Source organism: Budorcas taxicolor, chromosome 10, assembly GCF_023091745.1.
Source record: "Budorcas taxicolor isolate Tak-1 chromosome 10, Takin1.1, whole genome shotgun sequence".
NCBI classification, from domain to species: Eukaryota; Metazoa; Chordata; class Mammalia; order Artiodactyla; family Bovidae; genus Budorcas; species Budorcas taxicolor.
Genome location: NC_068919.1, coordinates 54,322,328 through 54,341,637, shown reverse-complemented (window position 1 = coordinate 54,341,637; position 19,310 = coordinate 54,322,328). Strand labels below are relative to the sequence as shown.

Below are 19,310 nucleotides of genomic sequence, written 5' to 3'. Positions count from 1 at the left end.
AGCCTTTGACAAAATTCAAAATCCATTTATGATAGAAAAAAAAACCCTCCAGCAAGCAGGAATAGAAGGAACATACCTCAACATAATAAAAGCTATATATGACAAACCCACAGCAAACATTATCCTCAGTGGTGAAACATTGAAAGCATTGCCCCTAAAGTCAGGAACAAGACAAGGGTGCCCACTTTCACCACTACTATTCAACGTAGTGTTGGAAGCTTTGGCCACAGCAATCAGAGCAGAAAAAGAAATAAAAGGAATCCAGATTGGAAAAGAAGTAAAATTCTCACTGTTTGCAGATGAAATGATCCTCTACATAGAAAACCCTAGACTCCACCATAAAATTACTAGAGCTAATCAATGAATATAGTAAAGTTGCAAGATATAAAATCAACACACAGAAATCCCTTGCATTCCTATACACTACTAATGAGAAAATAGAGAAATTAAGAAAACATTTCCATTCACCATTGCAATGAAAAGAATAAAATACTTAGGAATATATCTACCTAAAGAAACAAAAGACCTATATATACAAAACTGTAAAAAACTGGTGAAAGAAATCAAAGAGGACACTAATAGATGGAGAAATATATCCTGTTCATGGATTGGAAGAATCAATAGTGAAAATGAGTATACTACCCAAAGCAATCTACAGATTCAGTGTGATCCCTAGCAAGCTACCAACGGTATTTTTCACAGAGCTAGAGCAAATAATTTCACAATTTGTATGGAAATACAAAAAACCTCGAATAGCCAAAGCAATCTTGAGAAAGAAGAATGGAACTGGAGGGATCAACCTGCCTGACTTCAGGCTCTACTACAAAGGCACAGTCATCAAGGCAGTATGGTACTGGCAAGAAGACATAGAGATATAGATCAATGGAACAAAATAGAAAGCCCAGAGATAAATCCATGCACCTATGGACACCTTATCTTTGACAAAGGAGGCAAGAATATCCAGTGGATTAAAGACAATCTCTTTAACAAGTGGTGCTGGGAAAATTGGTCAACCACTTGTAAAAGAATGAAACTAGAACAGTTTCTAATACCATACTCAAAAATAAACTCAAAATGGATTAAAGATCTAAATGTAAGACCAGAAACTATAAAACTCCTATAGGAGAACATAGGCAAAACACTCTGACATAAATCACAGCAGGATCCTCTGTGACCCACCTCCCAGAATATTGGAAATAAAAGCAAAAATAAACAAATGGGACCTAATTAAACTTAAAAGCTTCTGTACAACAAAGGAAACTATAAGCAAGGTGAAAAGACAGCCTTCAGAATGAGAGAAAATCATGGCAAATGAAGCAGCTGACAAACAACTAATCTCAAAAATATACAAGCAACTCCTGCAGCTCAATTCCAGAAAAATAAAGGACCCAGTCAAAAAATGGGCCAAAGAACTAAATAGACATTTCTCCAAAGAAGATGTACAGATGGCTAACAAACACATGAAAAGATGCTCAACATCACTCATTATCAGAGAAATGCAAATCAGACCACAGTGAGGTACCATTTCATGCCAGTCAGAATGGCTACTATCCAAAAGTCTACAATGCTGGAGAGGGTGTGGAGAAAAGGGAACCCTCTTACACTGTTTGTGGAAGGCAAACTAGTACAGCCACTATGGAGAACAGTGTGGAGATTCCTTAAAAAACTGGAAATGGAACTGCCTTATGACCCAACAATCCCACTGCTGGGCATACACACTTAAGAAACTAGAATTGAAAGAGACACATGTACCCCAATGTTCATCGCAGCACTGTTTATAATAGCCAGGACATGGAAGCAACCTAGATGTCCATCAGCAGATGCATGGATAAGAAAGCTGTGGTACATATACACAATGGAGTATTACTCATCCATTAAGAAGAATACATTTGAATCAGTTCTAATGAGGTGGATGAAACTGGAGCCTATTATATAGAGTGAAGCAAGCCAGAAAGAAAAACACAATACAGTATACTAATGCTGTATATATGGAATTTAGAAAGATGGTAATGATAACCCTGTATGTGAGACAGCAAAAGAGACACAGATGTATAGAACAGTCTTTAGGACTCTGTGGGAGAGGGCGAGGGTGGGATGATTTGGGAAAATGGCATTGAAACGTGTATAATATCATATAAGAAACGAATCACCAGTCCAGGTTTGATGCAGGATACAGGATGCTTGGGGCTGGTGCACTGGGATAAACCAGAGGGATGGTATGGGGAGGAAGGTGGGAGGAGGGTTCAGGATGGGGAACATGTATATACCCGTGGCGGATTCATGTTGATGTATGGCAAAACCAATACAATATTGTAAAGTAATTAGCCTCCAATTAAAATAAATAAATTTAAATTTAAAAAAATTAAAATAGGTGGAGAAAGTGGTAAACATAAACCTAATTAAATGGGATCACTGAATATGAAATAGAAAAAGTGAAACAAACTAGATAAAAGTAAAGGACCATTGTTTAGTCCAGTTGTTTTTAAAGATAGCTACTCACTAGGAACATATTTGGAACTCTGGAGAAAAAGAAATACCTGGGCATTTGTATTTTTCAAAACATTCCAGCATAATTCTGATATGCATCTGGATTTTACAAAGTGATTACAGGTTTTTCTATTGTAATTTTGGTGATATAGAGTTCTCTTATTTTTCTGTTGACCAATCATGATACAGTGGTATTAAGTGAGTCATAGTTACATAATCACAATAGTGAAAGATGTTTATCAGTTTTGACAATCAGTAGGCAGACAAAAAATAAAAAAAATAATTATAATTGCAAGCCATAATGGGAACATGATTTCCCTAACAGTATAGACTACATACAATTTGGGGGAGGGGGGTCAAGCAGAGTTATGTGGACACTGGAAGTGTGTGCATTGCACATATTTTCATCCACCTAGCTAGTCTGTGTCTTTTAGTTGGTTCATTTGATCCTATCACTGTTTTCTTAATTGTTTAAGATTTATTTTCTGTAGGTCTTTACCTTCTCTTATGTTTCCTGCCTTGAGAAGTTCCTTTAACATTTGCTGTAAAGCTGGTTTGGTAGTGCTGAATTCTCTTAACTTTTGCTTGTCTGAGAAGCTTTTGATTTTTCCATAATTTCTGAATGCAAGTCTTGCTGGGTAGAGTATTCTTGGTTGTAGGTTCTTCCCTTTCATCACTTTACATATATCATGCCATTCCCTTCTGGCTTGTAGAGTATCTGTTGAGAAATCAGCCGATAGCCTGATAGGAGTTCCCTTGAAAATTACTTGTCATTTTTCCATTGTTGCTTTTAATATTTTATCCCTGCCTTTAATTTTTGTCAGTTGGATTACTGTGTGTCTTGAGGCATTCCTCCTCGGGTTTATCCTTCCTGGGACTCTCTGTACTTCCTGGACTTGGTTGACTCTTTCCTTTCCCATATTAAGGAAGCTTTCAGCTATTATCTCTTCAAATATTTTCTTTAGGATCAGTGCCATTCTCCAGTGACTTCAATTTAGTAAATCTTGAATATCATTGTTATTTAGTGCTTTTCTTTATTTGCCTTTTCATACCACCATCACTAATTTCTTCAGTATCTTGATTAATGATCAGACTAGGTTTTATAAATGCACTCATTTTTTAATCTCATAGAGTTTCTTGTACTTGCCAAGTACAAACTGGATTTTCAATTAGGACATAAACAAGATTTTTTTATATGGAGCTAGTAGTTATGGCTAGATCAAGCCACATTAAATTGCTGATAATTTTTTTGACCTATAAAAATTATAATTTCATATGGTTCAGCCTACAGTAATATCTTCTTTTGAAATTAATTCTATCTGAATAATCAGTTATACATTTATATCATCTGGAGTATAGTGTTTTTTATACTTTTTTTTGACTTAAGCTATGTTTGTAGTTGATTCATTTCCCAGGTGAACCAGTGGTAAAGAATCTGCCTGCCAGTGCAGGAGACTCAGAAGACATGTGTTCAATCCCTGGGTCAGGGAGACCCGCCTGGTGAAGGAAATGGCAATCCACTCCACTATTCTTGCTTGGAAAATTCCATGGACTGAGGTGCCTGGCAAGCCACAGTCCACTGGGTCACAAAGAGTCAGATATGACTGAGCATGAGCATGCACGTGCATGCACGCTCACATGGTTGATTTAACTGGATCCTTTCGAGAGTCTGAAAATATTCAAATGTATGTTTTTTAATGTAAATTTTTGGCTAAATGTTCATAATTAAGTAGATCCAAATCTAATTTTCAAGACATTTGAGTTTATATTTTAATGATGAAAGGTTGTTATTATAATGAGGACGAGAGTCAAAATAACACAGGTGCTGTCGAGTGGCTTCAGCAATGTGCTATTTCTTTTCTCTTTGAATTGCATCTCTTTGTATTTTCCATAACATCCAGCAAAAGAAGGAGAGGTCTGATTCCCAGCATTACTATTTGCAAGTTCTTAAGCTCGAATGTCGTATTCCCGATAATTGGTTGAGCTTAGATTTAAGTGGAAAAGTCAATTGGAAGGCAGCCTTTCCTAAATTTCTTCTTCTTCTTCTTCTTTTTTTTTTTTTAAGCAATGCCTTGGTCATTTGTGCAGTCTTCCACAGGCCTGCAGGTCTTCCACAGGCCTGTGCACTTTTGCTGTGTTGCTGATGTTTGGATTGAGAGGGATATTAGTTAATAGTATTTACCTTTATGATCACTGCTTCTGCTTCAAGTGTGGTATTTAGATAAGGTCTGATCAGGCAGTTGGTATAACTTCAGTTTGCTGCTGACTTTCCAGTTATTGCTCCAGAGTTCCTCTAGAGAATAACAGTTGTTCTTTTCTAGCAAAGAGTGAAGAGGAGAATTTAAGAAAAAGTTTACTTAAGTGCCTATAAAAATTCATGCTGACTGATTCTGTTCTCTTGCCAGGGACAAATTCTGGCTATTTAATTTAGCCCTTTGTTTCTGGCAAAAAATAATCATAAGCTCTTTAAAGGTCTCTTTGGAGGAGGGAATTTTTCATTAGTTTTTTTTTTTTTCTCCTCCTTTTTAATTGAACTGGTGTGGGAAAGAGGACAATATTGTACACATGTTGTATATTCATATGTCATTCATATATAAAAGATGTGCTCCCTAAAAGTCATTATGAGAGAGTATATTTAAATTTTCTGATTAGCAAAGATTAAAAAGTGATAGTATTCAATACTAATGATTGTATAGAGAAACAGGTATAAGTATAAACACATATGTGCTTTCTGCAGAATATTTTAGTAATGTGTGTATGTGTTATTTGCTCAGTCATGTCCAACTCTTTGAAACCGCATGGACTGTAGCCCACCAGGCTCCTCTGTCCATGGAATTCTCTAGGCAAGAATACTGGAGTGGATAGCCATTCCCTTCTCTGAGCCATCTTCCCAACCCAGGGATTGAACCTGGGTCTCCTGTTTTGCAAGCAGATATACAGATATGTGTAACTGACATAATTTCCAAGCTAAAAAATCCACTTTTACTGATTTCTCAAACTAGAATATTTTTACAGTAGCACTGTGGTAGTATATTGGAAGCCACCTAAATAGCCACCTACTATCTACTATAGGGGATGAATTCAACTAGGATACATCATATAATTGAATATATCATATAATCATTAAAAAGAATGATGTACATGTGTATATGTCAGGATGGACATAATTTATAAAGATTCTAAATGGCATGTGGAGCATTTGTAAAATTAAATACAATTATATACATCAAGTAGCAAACCTTTTAAAGGTTAAAAACTAACATTAACAATATAATTCCATTAAAATATTGACAGTAACATTCAATGAGTGAAGTAGGGCCCTGAATACAGTGTGATATAAATTGTTCTTATTGCAGTGGAAATTGGTAGAGGGATGTTCCATCTTTGTGAAAACACAATATTTTTTTTAAAGTTTTAAAGCATCCATATGTGTATACAGAGTGGCTATATAATATTAATGATAATAAAATGGTTCATATTTTAAAGCACTGTTATCTTTTCAAAGCACTTTTGTACTCATAATTTTCTTTCCAAATCACTCATTGTGTTATTACAAAAAATATGTATTATTCTCTATCAGTTTCCTTCCCTCAAATAAGGAAATTAAATGAAATACTCTAAAAAAAATGCTTTTAGCATTAAGGAGTTTTATCTATGACAGTGCAAATGTTAAGAGCTGTCAGGGAAGGACAAGCCAATGCTAAAAGCAGTGCTAGAGAGAAGCAAAGAAATACTTCAAATTAAGTAACATATTTCTTTATGGCGTTTTCTACATGAGTTTGGCATATATGCTGGTCATTTACCTGTTAGCTATACCTTTTATTCCCTGAAATGTCTTTGGTATGCTCTTTATGTCAGGGAACTGAACTCTGAAGGCCAGATTTCCTGCCAACTAGATTTCGCTATGAGAAAGCATTGCCGTAAGATCAAAGGTGGGAGAATGGGAGAAGCCAGAGTATGTTTTTTCCTTCCCTCTCTGCCTTGCAGAGCATCAGCATAATGCCGGGGTCTCTTCCATGTTTCAGTCTCCTGCTGGATGGGACTTTCCTCTGTGGTTTCAGTTCCTATCCATCTTTTCCCCCTTGTGTGAACCTTTCCACTGTTGGTGGGAATGCAAAATGGTGCAGCTGCTATGGAAAACAGTATGGAGTTTACTCAAAAATTTGAAAATAAAACTAGCATATAATCCAGCAATCTGGCTTCTGGGCATATATCCAAAAGAATTGAAATCAGAATCTCAAGGAGTTATTAGTACTTCCACGTTCAGTGTTATTCACAATAGCCAAGATGTGGAAACAACCTCACTGTCCCACAACAGGTGAATGAATAATGAAAATGTGATATGTACATACAATGTGATATTATTCATCCTTACAAAAGAAGGAAATTCGACAATATGTGTTAATAAGGATGAACTTTAAAGATGTTATGCTAGTTACAAAAAGACAAATACTGCATTATTCTACTTTTATGAGATATTTGAAATAGTAATAGTAACAGAATCATAGACCAAAATGATGGTTTTGGAGGCTAGAGAGAGTGAGAAATGGGAGTTTACTAATCAGTAGGCACAGAATTTCAATTAAGCAAGAGAAGTTTGAGGATCTGCTATAAACTGTGTACTTATACCCAACAATACTGTACCTTACACTTAAAATTTTGTTAAGGAGAAAAAAAAAAAAATTCAGTTCCCTAGTGGCTCAGTGGTAAAGAATCCACCTTCAGTGCAGAAGACATGGAGACATGGGTTCACTCCCTGGTTTGGGAAGATCCACTGGAGAAGGAAATAGCAACTCACTCTGGTATTCTTGCCTTGGCAATCTCATGGACAGAGGATCCTGGTGGGCTACAGTCCGTGGAGTCACCAAAGAGTCGGACATGACTGGGTGGCTACTGTTATTGAAATACTGTGGTACTATCATAAAGACAGACATATAGATCAATGGAAAAAGAAGAGAGTCCTCTGATAAAAATTTTCATCTAAAACATTGTTTTAGCAGTTGAATAAAATTTTACTATATCAGTATACATCAAGTATTTAATTTTCAGTGTTTTGATGATTAGGCTAACTAAAATTTTCCCTATTTTAGAAATTTGCAGTAACTGGTCCTTTGCTATTAAAGCAAAATATATGTTTGAATTATGTAATTAGCTGTATTAGTTAGCTAGTATAGTTAAAGCCTTCTAAGTGCCAAGCATAATTCTGTGTTTTTTAATATATTTAATCATGTTAAAAGATTATTATTGATGTTCTATAATAGTTTTATAGATTGGCCTTGAAAGCCCAATGGGATCACGTAACTTGCCTAAAACCATATTGCTAGTAAATGGCTCAAATGGAATTTAAATCAGGCAGATCTTTTTTTCAAGTTGGTTATGTTATTACTCCATTATGCCTATGAACACTGGCTTGAAAGTAAGATAAAAAGGACAACTTACCATATAAAGCATAGACCTTGGGATATCAGAGGTAGAATAAGACAATAAAGCAATGGAAACATATACTGTTCCGGTTCGTTACAGTTACATTATCTTTTGCCCTAGGTGAGTGATCATACCATTGTCATTATCTGGGTCATGGGGATCTTTTTTGTATAGTACTTCTTATTCTTGCCGCTTCTTCTTAATATCTTCTGCTTCTGTTAGGTCCATACCATTTCTGTCCTTTATTGTGTCCATCTTTGCATGAAATGTTCCCTTAGTATCTCTAATTTTCTTGAAGAGATCTCTAGTCTTTCCCATTCTATTGTTTTCCTCAATTTCTTTGCATTGATCACTAAAGAAAGCTTTCTTATCTCTCCTTGCTATTCTTTGGAACTCTGCATTCAAATGGGTATATCTTTCCTTTTCTCCTTTGCTTTTTGCTTCCCTTCTTTTCACAGCTATTTGTAAGGCCTCCTCAGACAGCCGTTTTGCTTTTTTGCATTTCTTTTTCTTGGGGATGGTGTTGATCCCTGCCTTCTATACAATGTCAGGAACCTCTCTCCATAGTTCTTCAGACACTTTGTCTATCAGATCTAATCCCTTGAATCTATTTGTCACTTCCACTGTGTAATAGTAAGGGATTGATTTAGGTCATACCTGAATGATCTTCAGGTTTTCCCTACTTTCTTCAATTTAAGTCTGAATTTGGCAATAAGGAGAAGCATCACTGTGAACAAAGCTAGTGGAGGTGATGGAATTCCAGTTGAGCTATTTCAAAACCTGAAAGACGATGCTGTGAAAGTGCTGCACTCAATATGCCAGCAAATTTGGAAAACTCAGCAGCGGCCACAGGACTGGAAAAAGTCAGTTTTTGTTCCAATCCCAAAGAAAGGCAATGCCAAAGAATGCTCAAACTACTGCACAATTGCACTCAGCTCACATGCTAGTAAAGTAATGCTCAAAATTCTCCAACCCAGGCTTCAACAATATGTGAACTGTGAACTTCCAGATGTTCAAGCTGGATTTAGAAAAGACAGAGGAACCAGAGATCAAATTGCCAACATCCGCTGGATCATTGAAAAAGCAAGAGAATTCCAGAAAAACACCTATTTCTGCTTTATTGACTATGCCAAAGCTTTTGACTTTGTGCATCACAACAAACTGTGGAAAATTCTTCAAGAGATGGGAATACCAAACCACCTGAACTGCCTCTTGAGAAATCTGTATGCAGGTCACAAAGCAACAGAACTGGACATGGAACAACAGACTGTCCAGATAGGGAAAGGAGTACGTCAAGGCTGTATATTGCCACCCTGCTTATTTAACTTATATGCAGAGTATATCATGAGAAACACTGGGCTGGATGAAGCACAAGCTGGAATCAACATTGCTGGGAGAAATAATAATAACCTCAGATATGCAGATGACACCACCTTTATGACAGAAAGCAAACAATTAAAGGGCCTCTTGATGAAAGTGAAAGAGGAGAGAGAAAAAGTTGGCTTAACACTCAACATTCAGAAAACTAAGATCATGGCATCTGGTCCCATCACTTCATGGGAAATAGATGGGGAAACAGTAGAAACAGTGTCAGACTTTACTTTTTTGGGCTCCAAAATCACTGCAGATGGTGACTGCAGCCATGAAATTAAAAGACACTTGCTCCTTGGGAGAAAATTTATGACTAACCTAGACAGCATATTCAAAAGCAGAGACATTACTTTGCCAACAAAGGTCCGTCTAGTCAAAGCTTTGGTTTTTCCAGTAGTCATGTATGGATGTGAGAGTTGGACTATAAAGAAAGCTGAGCACCAAATAATTGATGTTTTTGAACTGTGGTGTTGGAGAAAGGAAATCAGTCCTAAATATTCATTGGAAGGACTGACGCTGAGGCTGAAACTCCAATACTTTGGCCACCTGATGCGAAGAGCTAACTCACTTGGAAAGACCCTGATGTTGGGAAAGATTGAAGGCAGGAGGAGAAGGGGACGACAGAGGATGAGATAGTTGGATGGCATCACCAACTCAGCTCTGGGAGTTGGTTATGGACAGGGAAGCCTGGCATGCTGCAGTCCATGGAGTCACAAAGTTAGACATGACTGAGTCACTGAACTGGACTATCTTCTGCCCGACAGATCATTGACACGCAGTTTATCTTCAGACAAGTTAGTTTAAGAAAACAAAATGCATGTCATCACTTAAAGAAAAGTCAGATTTAGAAAGATAATGCCTTGAATCCAATGTCCAATAAATGTCAAACATTTTTCCAAAGTGAATCTTTCTCCCGACTTCAAGCGAATGGGTAATTTTCAGCTATACAAGTAGCCACTAATTGGAATATGCACATTTGTAATAGTTAAAGAACAATAATATGAAGAGTATGATTCTCTGACCAATGGTATTTTCTTATATTTTTGGTAAATAATTTTTTCATATCTAATTGCTCTAGGTGCTAGGGACTGGAAAAAATGTTTCTTAGGGAATTTTCGTACAGAGGTGATCTTATCAGGCATTGAGAGGCAGGTAGATGTTCATCAGGTAGAGGCCTAGGGAAAAGACATCCTTGCCCTCAGAGACAGTGAAAAAAGTGTCTCAGCTGGAAAAATGTTTGGTGAACCAAGGGAATTGGTGAATAGAAACTATCCTTATTACACACAATCTTATACTCACACTCATTTATGTTTCTCCTATTTTTTGAGACAGTAATTTGATCCTTCTGTTTTCTATTTATGCCATTGCTTTTTAAAAAAATTATATTTGGCATATAAATTTAAGGAACAGCAGGTTGATTTGATACATGTATACTATAATGTGGTTGCCATTGTAGCATTAACTAGCTTCTCTGTCACATATGATGATTATCATTACCTTTTTGTCATGGGTATTATTAAGATCTAGTCTCTTGGCAGATTTGATGAGTATAATATAATATCATTGTTTGTATTCATTTTACTGTGCATTAGATCTTTAGGACTACTATTTTGTACTTTTAAATATCATCTCTCCTTTTTCCCCATCTTCTACGTCCTTGGTAAGCACTATTTTGTTCTTCTCTAGTTCGTTTTCTAGATTTCACATATAAGTGGTATCATATAGACCTTCCTATGTTCTGATTTCTCTCCGTAAGTTGTCTCTCTTTTCATAGCAAAACTGACACAAATAATTTTTCTAAAGAAGCAAATTTCTTACTTTTATTACTTTAACATAACTAATATTTTATCATCTTTAATGTCAATTAATACTTAAAACAGCTATTAAAAAAAGTTTATCTGCAATGAGTACCTGTGAAGGAAACATTAGATATAAAAAGAGAATGAAGGGCTTTGAGGTATTAATGATCCAATTGTAGGGCTGTAAGGTGGGGCAGGAAAACTGGTGCATCGTAGAAGATTGGGGCATCTTTGTCCTTTGGTTCTTTGATCTGTCACAGTACTAGAACAGATCTACAACATCCGATTACTACATAGAAAACCATCAGAAAAACTTAAACAAAAGGGACGTATTGAGGACTGGTGTTTTTTTTCTTTCTTTTTTTTTTTTTTGGTCAGTTCAAATTCCCATAAGTGAATGCTCTTGATAAATGTAGTGGGAAAATTCACCGTGCACTGGCATTGGTTTTGAACTTAGAGTTTGTCTATCTGCTCTAATACAATTGAAATATAATAGGGTTAGGGCTCTTGATTCAACAACAAGACACCTATGCTGGAAGGTTACATAATTCATAATAAATCATTGGGAGGAAATGTATGCATCAAGTGTCTCACATATTTCCATCTCGTGGGTCAGAGTTTAAAGAATTAAGCTTTAACTAGAGAATTTAATTACCGTTTGAAAGGCTGCTGCTACTTTGCCTCTGGATGGCTCTTACAAGTTTCTGGCTGATGATTTTTTCAATCAATTCCCTGCCTTCCAGCTTGAGTTGAAAAAGATTATTTATAATTGTTAGATTTTTAAAAATACAAAATTTTGTTGATTATAACAGAAAAAGATAATAGACTAAAAAAATTTCACTAATCTTATCACCTATATTTTGAATATAACCTTACAGATTGTTTCAATGCATATATATGTGTATATATGTATATAAACTCAGATTTATATATACATTAAATATCTATTTTATGTATCAATTAACAAAATCTGACACAATGACATTTAAAATGTTATAGAAATTTCATTTACTATACTTAAAATATACAGCTAGAATTTTACAGACTCTTAAAAAATATGATTTTAATTGCAACTTCATTTACTATTGGTTTTTTTCTTGGTATAGTTGCTGTGTGAGATTATTTTAGTTGCTTCATTATAACTAGTTCAACTATAGATACAATTCTTATTTTTGAATGACTCTTTGCTTATATACTACTTTCATAATGACTTCCCATCATAGGATGACTGAGCAAGAGATTGTTGCCCTATTGAAATCACGCTTTATTGGCTTTATGAAATTCATGAGCATCTCTTTAGGCTAAACAGCCCTTCTCAGAATAGGTTAAACTTCGATAACTTGGGTTTGGGGTTTATTTTTGTTTGTTTTTTTATTTGCTTTTTGTCTTTATTTTGCCTTAAATTATAGGAGATATGTATTTGGACTATATGCAGGAAACTAAATCTAAAAAAAAAAAAATTGCAGTGAGACCATTTGAAAATTTGGTATAAGTAATTATAAAGAAATTAGCCTTTTGAATGGCTGCCAAAAGAAAATTGGCCAAATAGTGATTGCCTGTGCAGAGATTAGGGTACCTGCAAATTGAAAACAGAAATAAAGGCAAAACAGAACATAAACACACATAATAATCCTGAGTTCTAAAGAGTGAAATGCTTTGCTTTAACTTGGGAATGAATAAAATAACTTACTCCCATGGAAACAAAGCAATTCCCGTCTTTAATAATGAAAAAACATAAAATTGAGAATATTAACTACTCTTTAAGATGCACATTGTTTTTAGTTAAGAAAAAAGTACAATGCAAATTGTCCTAACAGTGCTTACTTTATTTACCAAGAGTTTGTGCAGCAAAATATCTTACTCTCCTCTTATAGGAAAGGCAAATCACAAGCTGGTGAACTAAAACAGGAATCTTTGTCAGCTGATTAATCAAGGTGGAAATGATCTAATAGAGTAAGATTTAATGGGAGTTATGTGTGATAGATTTTTCTCTTGTGTGTAAAAAATCTTTCTGTAAGATTTTCCTAAATGAGCATATAGTTTCCCATCTAAATAATAAACCTTTGTATTTTCATAAAAGTCTAAGTTTGTGAAACACATGGTAACTAGTTAAGGGATAACATAAAACACAGCAAGTATAAAAATAGTAAGAGTTAATAAATTAAATATTTTAAACCATTTTGTATATAATCAAACAAAATGAATTTGGTAGATTTTTAAATTATTTTCCCACTGATTTAGTTAGAATTTCATTAAACTTCTTATTAAGCCATGATTGTAGCTTAGTCAAAAAGAGATTTCATTCAACAAGAATTCCAGGTATGGGTGTTTGAGGGCTAGTATGGAGAAGGAAATAGCAACCCTTTCCAGCATTGCCTGAGATATCTCATGGACAGAGGATCCTGGTAGGCTACAGTCCATGGGGTTGCAAAGAATCGCACACAACCGAGCAACCAAATAACAACAACAATGGTAACTCTATTATCCCTTCAAAGTGAAAAGCTTTATCTATTTTCCTCATTTATCATCTTCTGTGGAAGATGTGCTACATCCATGTTCCAGAGGAATAGAAGAAAATAGAAGAGACAGAGCCAGAACACTTTTGCTTATGTCTCATTGTAGAACTATGTCAAGTGGTCATCTCTAGTTTCAAGGGAGATTAGGCTATTGCACAGAAGTAGGAAAGGGAAGGAGTGCTTGAAAAATTATTGGCTGAATGAACTTATGGTATCTGGCACCTTCCACCTCTTTGAGCATTCAATATTTATTCATGGTATTTCCATCTCTGTATGTACTTTAAACATAATGAACCCATCCTCTGTCTTCCAAGGTAGGTGGTCCCCAAATTATATACAGTTACTGGGTTTAGTATGAAGTCTAGGATCTTTGGGTAATCTCTTTATCACTTCCAGGCTTGGTTCTTTGCCATTCCTAAGTCTATAAATTAAAGATAAATCATCTTCTAAGATCCCCAGTGTATTAGTGTAAAGAGAAAAGAAATAAGGATAAAAGCAGTTCATCCTAAAAAAAAAGTCTCATTCAGTAAGAGGAAACAAGGGAAGCATATGACTGTCAGTGGTACATAGCAAATGTAGAGTCCTGCTTAGCAGGTTACTCAGCACTTCGTGATACTAGCAACAGAAGTCATTACTTGGCTAGCCAATCTGGCAGGCCTTAGCACTTCTTGGTGAATTTCTTTTATATATTTTCCCCAAGTCCTTGTTTCTACATCTGGGGTTGGGGGTGGGGCTTCCTTGACCAATGTGCCAATGCCTACATTCTACGCAGAAGCTGTGTAAAATGAAAGTAAATGAAAGAGGGCTCTAAAAAGAATTAAACAGCATTGTGTATCTACGAAACCATAAATTGGGACCGTCCTAGGAAATCCAGGTTTATGGTCTTCCTAGCTGGGAAGAGGTTCTACTGGAGTCCACTTCCTACTGCTTGTGAGTTCAAGGACCCAGAAACTACTTTAAATAAACCCTGTAGCAACCTTGGGGCACGCTTAAAAATGCCATGCCCTGGAAGTTTTATCAGACTTCCAGGAGGTGGGCTTCAAGACAATTTTTAAGTAATCACATACCCCTGGAAAATTTACCTCATTATCACTGGCGCCTTTGTTCTGACCAATTCCTTTCTCTTAACCTAATGGCTGCTGCCTCTTCCCCTGTAACACTGTATGCCAGGGTGCAGCACCATTAATCTGATCTTTGCCATTAAGTTCCCTTTCACTGTCACTTAGAGTCTTCCTAAAGAAAGGTGTTCGAAACACCCTGGGGTAACTGTTTTATCTATTTTTGAAGCTGCACTCAGAAACCTCTGCTTGTATACATACATTTTGTATACAAAGGCAGCTGGCAGTCCTCAACCCTGTTTAGTTCCAAATTGTGATATTCTCAGTTGTGTTGAACACAAGCAGAGTGACCTCTTTCGAACAGTCGAGCTATAGTTTGAGTGCATCTCTGTTTACCACAGTACATTTTTGAAAGCAGCAAGACTTAATGAGCATATTCCAATATTCTGAATTTTACTCATACCATTCACACTAATAAAAAAGCTTGAGTTGGTATGTGGTCACGATTTCAAAGTATAGCAAGCAACAGTTTGACTGGCTATTTCATGATTGCTCTCCAAAATGCAGTGGCTTTGAAGCCTGAGGTAATTAAACCTTCAATGCTTGCCCTCATCATCTCCTCCACAAGGTCAATTCCACATTTTAAGTTCTATTATTGTAGCTCTCTTCTTTCTTTAAAAACTATTACATTAATCATTATTATTCATTGCAGCCAACAGAGCCCACTCTAGTTTATGCAGAAAAAAAAAAAATTATTTCATAGACTCAGATTGCTCAAGGATTTTTGGAGAGGCCAGAGGCCAGCCTCTAAATCAACTGTGCAAAAACAATGTCCAATTATATCATGAGGCTTGTTTGCAAAAAAAAAAAAAACAAAAAACATACATTTGCCACTATTGATCAATTATCTGTCCCTCAGTACTAAATACCAGAGACTCTATGACAAAGTGCTAGAGACCACCATCCTTGTTGCCAAAAAATTAAACCCCACACAGTACAACCACTGCCTCACTTTGCTCAATTTGAGTTCAGGTATTGCTTGAATGCAGGTCAAACATCTGGACCATAACTACAAAGGAATCTAAGAATGTGATTTATCAAGCTTAAGTTTTGAGAAGATGAGGAACATAAGGAGAACTATAGCCAAAATAGAAGGAGAATTTTTAGACGTGTTGGACATCCATATGTCATGACTTGATTTAACAATATCTTGTATGCGTAACTGAGAATTTTAACTTATTAGGCAGACTATGTAATGTCCACTTTCTCAACACCCATTGTAATTAAATTAGCTTTATGATGCATACTTTTCTGAGCATGGACATGTTGCCATAGATAACTGTTGCAAACAGGAAATATAGAGAAAGCATCCCAGATTTCTGACACAAATTCAGGTATTTGTATTTCAGTGAAAAGAAATAGAATGGAATGGGGCAGGACTTTCTCTTATTAACATTACTTAACAATTGCAGCCTTTTTTCAATATCTCTGATATCTACACCATCCCTTTGATGGAATGGTCCATGGGAAATCCTATTTACTATGCAATGTGGTATGCCTTTCTGGATTAGATAAGATTTAAAACAAATTGGTAACATCAAATGACATTTAGAGAAGTTAGCAATGGTTATTAACTTGTCCACATCTGTTTTCAGTGAGTGCCATAACTCCACAGATCGAATCAAAGTCAGAGTGTGGGATGAAGATGATGACATCAAATCCAGAGTGAAGCAACATTTCAAAAAGGAGTCAGATGATTTTCTGGGACAAACAATTGTAGAAGTGAGGACCCTGAGTGGAGAAATGGATGTCTGGTACAATTTAGGTGACTATCTTTATATCTACTTGAAACATGTTAAATAAAACTCCAGAATATCTGTGACAGGTATTGTATTCCCATATCGGTAAAAAATAACCAGTGTTTTTCTAGAACATTTACTTGGCCTTTAGGCAGGTAAGTTTTATTAGAAAATAAGGTGATAATTATTTAAACTCGATATTATTGAAAGATACTGACAAATTTGAGATGAAAAAAAGTCTTTCAATGAATCAAATGGGTGTCTTTTAAGAGTAAAACATTATTCCATTCTGAATTTTTAATTCATAAATTATAGCTTCAAAAAACTTTGCCAAATGTATAGAAAACAAATAACCTGTAACTTAATAATGTCTGACTTATTTCTTATTTCCTTTTAGTCCCTTAAGAATTTTGGCAATAAACAAAAAGTATATTTTAGATATTTTTCCAAGATGATATGAGTAGGCTTTAGTAAGGCAAAGCTGGTTACCCATATGCTTGTTCTGATGATGAAGATATGAGAATGTTTAATTGGTATAATTTTAAAATAGAATTTTATTATTGTACCAAGAATTAAATAAAGATGTTTTAATTTGACTTTTCCCACAATTGAATAATAACCTAGAATCTTTCGTGCTGACTTAAATAACAGTAAAAAGATATGGATCACCTCATTTTCTGTAAAGGACATGATCTAAAAATATACTTATTATTGAAAATGTTTTAATTACATTTTTAAGATAAGGTGGTGAATCTAAGAAAAGTTGACACACTTCCAGGATTATGAAATGTTTGATTTTAGGATACCTACTTATTTTAGCAGATTAAAGATTGCTTATCACTTTTTAGAATCTACATACTTCAAGTAAAACAGCATTTTGCAAAGTAAAGGAATGAGGTTACAGAATTAAGAAGGAGAGATATATAACTGAACACAAATGATTCAAGCTAGGCTAAAAACTCATTATCAAAAATATTTTATTTTGAAGAAATCTTTCTTAAAACTAATGCTTCTCCATTATTGGCATAGAGTTTTTGCTTCACTTATAATGATAATCCTCCTGTATCTTGTTTATACTATTAAATAATTTTATACATGAAAACAGAGATGTTAGGAAAGGGTAAATTTCAGACCATTATCTCTGCACAATTCTCACAAGTTGTGTTTTAATTAGAGAGCAATTTAATTGACTATACACGTACTTTTGTTTTCCTGTGATAAATTAGCATGTTGTTGAATTGAGTTATAATTAAGAAGAGAAATTCCTCAAATTATTCTTTTGACAAAATGTACAAGGGTATAGTCAGTTTGCAAAAGAATTTGAGTGTGCTTCTAATAAAATCAGCCACCCAGCTCTCCTGCAGAAACTGTCCTTCAGTGTATGGAGAGAAAAATACAATGCAGCCCACCATGGATGCCTGTGCCTGCTCATCCTCAATTCACACTTTTGTGCCGTCATTACTGATGTTTAACCTTTAGAGGGAAAACAGGTTTTAGCTTTGTATAAAATCCACAATGGGTTCAATCCCCATTAGACATATTTTCATTGTTTGTACAGTGTTACTCCTTCCTCAACACTCAGAATTCATTTCACCATGCAGAGCAGAAGTTAGCCAAAAGTTCTGGGTGTCCAAGCAGAGCCTGTTTCCCCTGAATCCATTATGATGATGGTACTTAAAATGTTCCCTTGTGATCCTGGGGAAAGGTCTGTGACAAAGAGGTCTGAAGACATGACTTTCTCTTGGCTGCAGCAGACAGGTTAAGCATTTGTTAAGAATCAACTCTCTCCTGGCCAGTAGGAGAAACTCTCATAATCCCAGCATTAAGAGAAGGCTCTTAGCAACACAGTGACTATTAACTATTAACCATGAAAAATCAGCAGACATTCCACAAGAAGAAAGTAGACTTCATGATTTAACTGTATCTTATTTGGCTAAAAATATAGTAATGCTTAGAAAGAGGGGCAATTAAAGAAGTCTTCACCACTGACTTGGTGTGGTCTCCCTTTTCATCTTTGGTTTTTCAGATGGATCAGCTTGCTTCTTTATGTGTTTCATCAGGGAAGCAGGTATCAGTCATAGGTCCCCTACCTACATTCACCCTAGAAATTTTGTGGCTATATTTATCTTTCTCTCAAAGCTACCCCTAAGTTCATGTTAGATGCATATATACACATACATTACACACACATTATTTGAATTGACTACATATTGACTCCATTCAAACAAAGAAAGAATCTAACACTCATAAGCAAACACAGGTTGTAGACTATAGGTCTTCATGTATCACTGACCGAGAAGACTATTAATGGATGTTTTTGTTAGAGCTTTGACTCATTTTTTTCAAGGACAGAAAGAATGGGACTTTTTGATAAAGTGCTCTCCTGATTAATTTATCTTTTAGTTATTTTTCTTTTAATTGCCCAAATAATTAATTTTTATCATCTTAACTGATCTAGTACATGGAAATTTGTATCAGAATCGTCTAATTAAGCTTTTTTTATTTGAAATACCTATATCACATTTTGACAATCTCAATGACATATAGGTGCATTACTTTAAATTGTATTTAGCAGAATCATTATTGTTAATCAAACCTGATCTAGAAAAATGACTTTAGCAATACAAGCCTGTTTTTAAGCTTTTGAGATCATGTATAAGAAAAATGATATTGTCAAAAGTGACTGACCAATTACTTTCTGCTTTATCAGAGAAACGGACAGATAAATCAGCTGTGTCTGGGGCCATTCGACTGAAAATTAATGTGGAAATAAAAGGAGAGGAGAAAGTTGCTCCATATCACATACAATATACATGTCTACATGAGGTAAGTAACTTGAAATATTAATAATAAGAC

General features: G+C 35.2%; 1 protein-coding gene across 1 annotated transcript in view; it reads left to right on the top strand.

Moving 5' to 3' along the window:
• The window catches only part of UNC13C (unc-13 homolog C), a 655,255-nt gene that overhangs the window by 295,068 nt on the left and 340,877 nt on the right, over window positions 1–19,310 (top strand). The window contains exons 10-11 of the mRNA XM_052646337.1: window positions 16,311–16,480; window positions 19,165–19,280. Of these exons, the coding sequence (XP_052502297.1) occupies window positions 16,311–16,480; window positions 19,165–19,280 (286 nt within the window). The remainder of the gene's footprint in view (window positions 1–16,310; window positions 16,481–19,164; window positions 19,281–19,310) is intronic.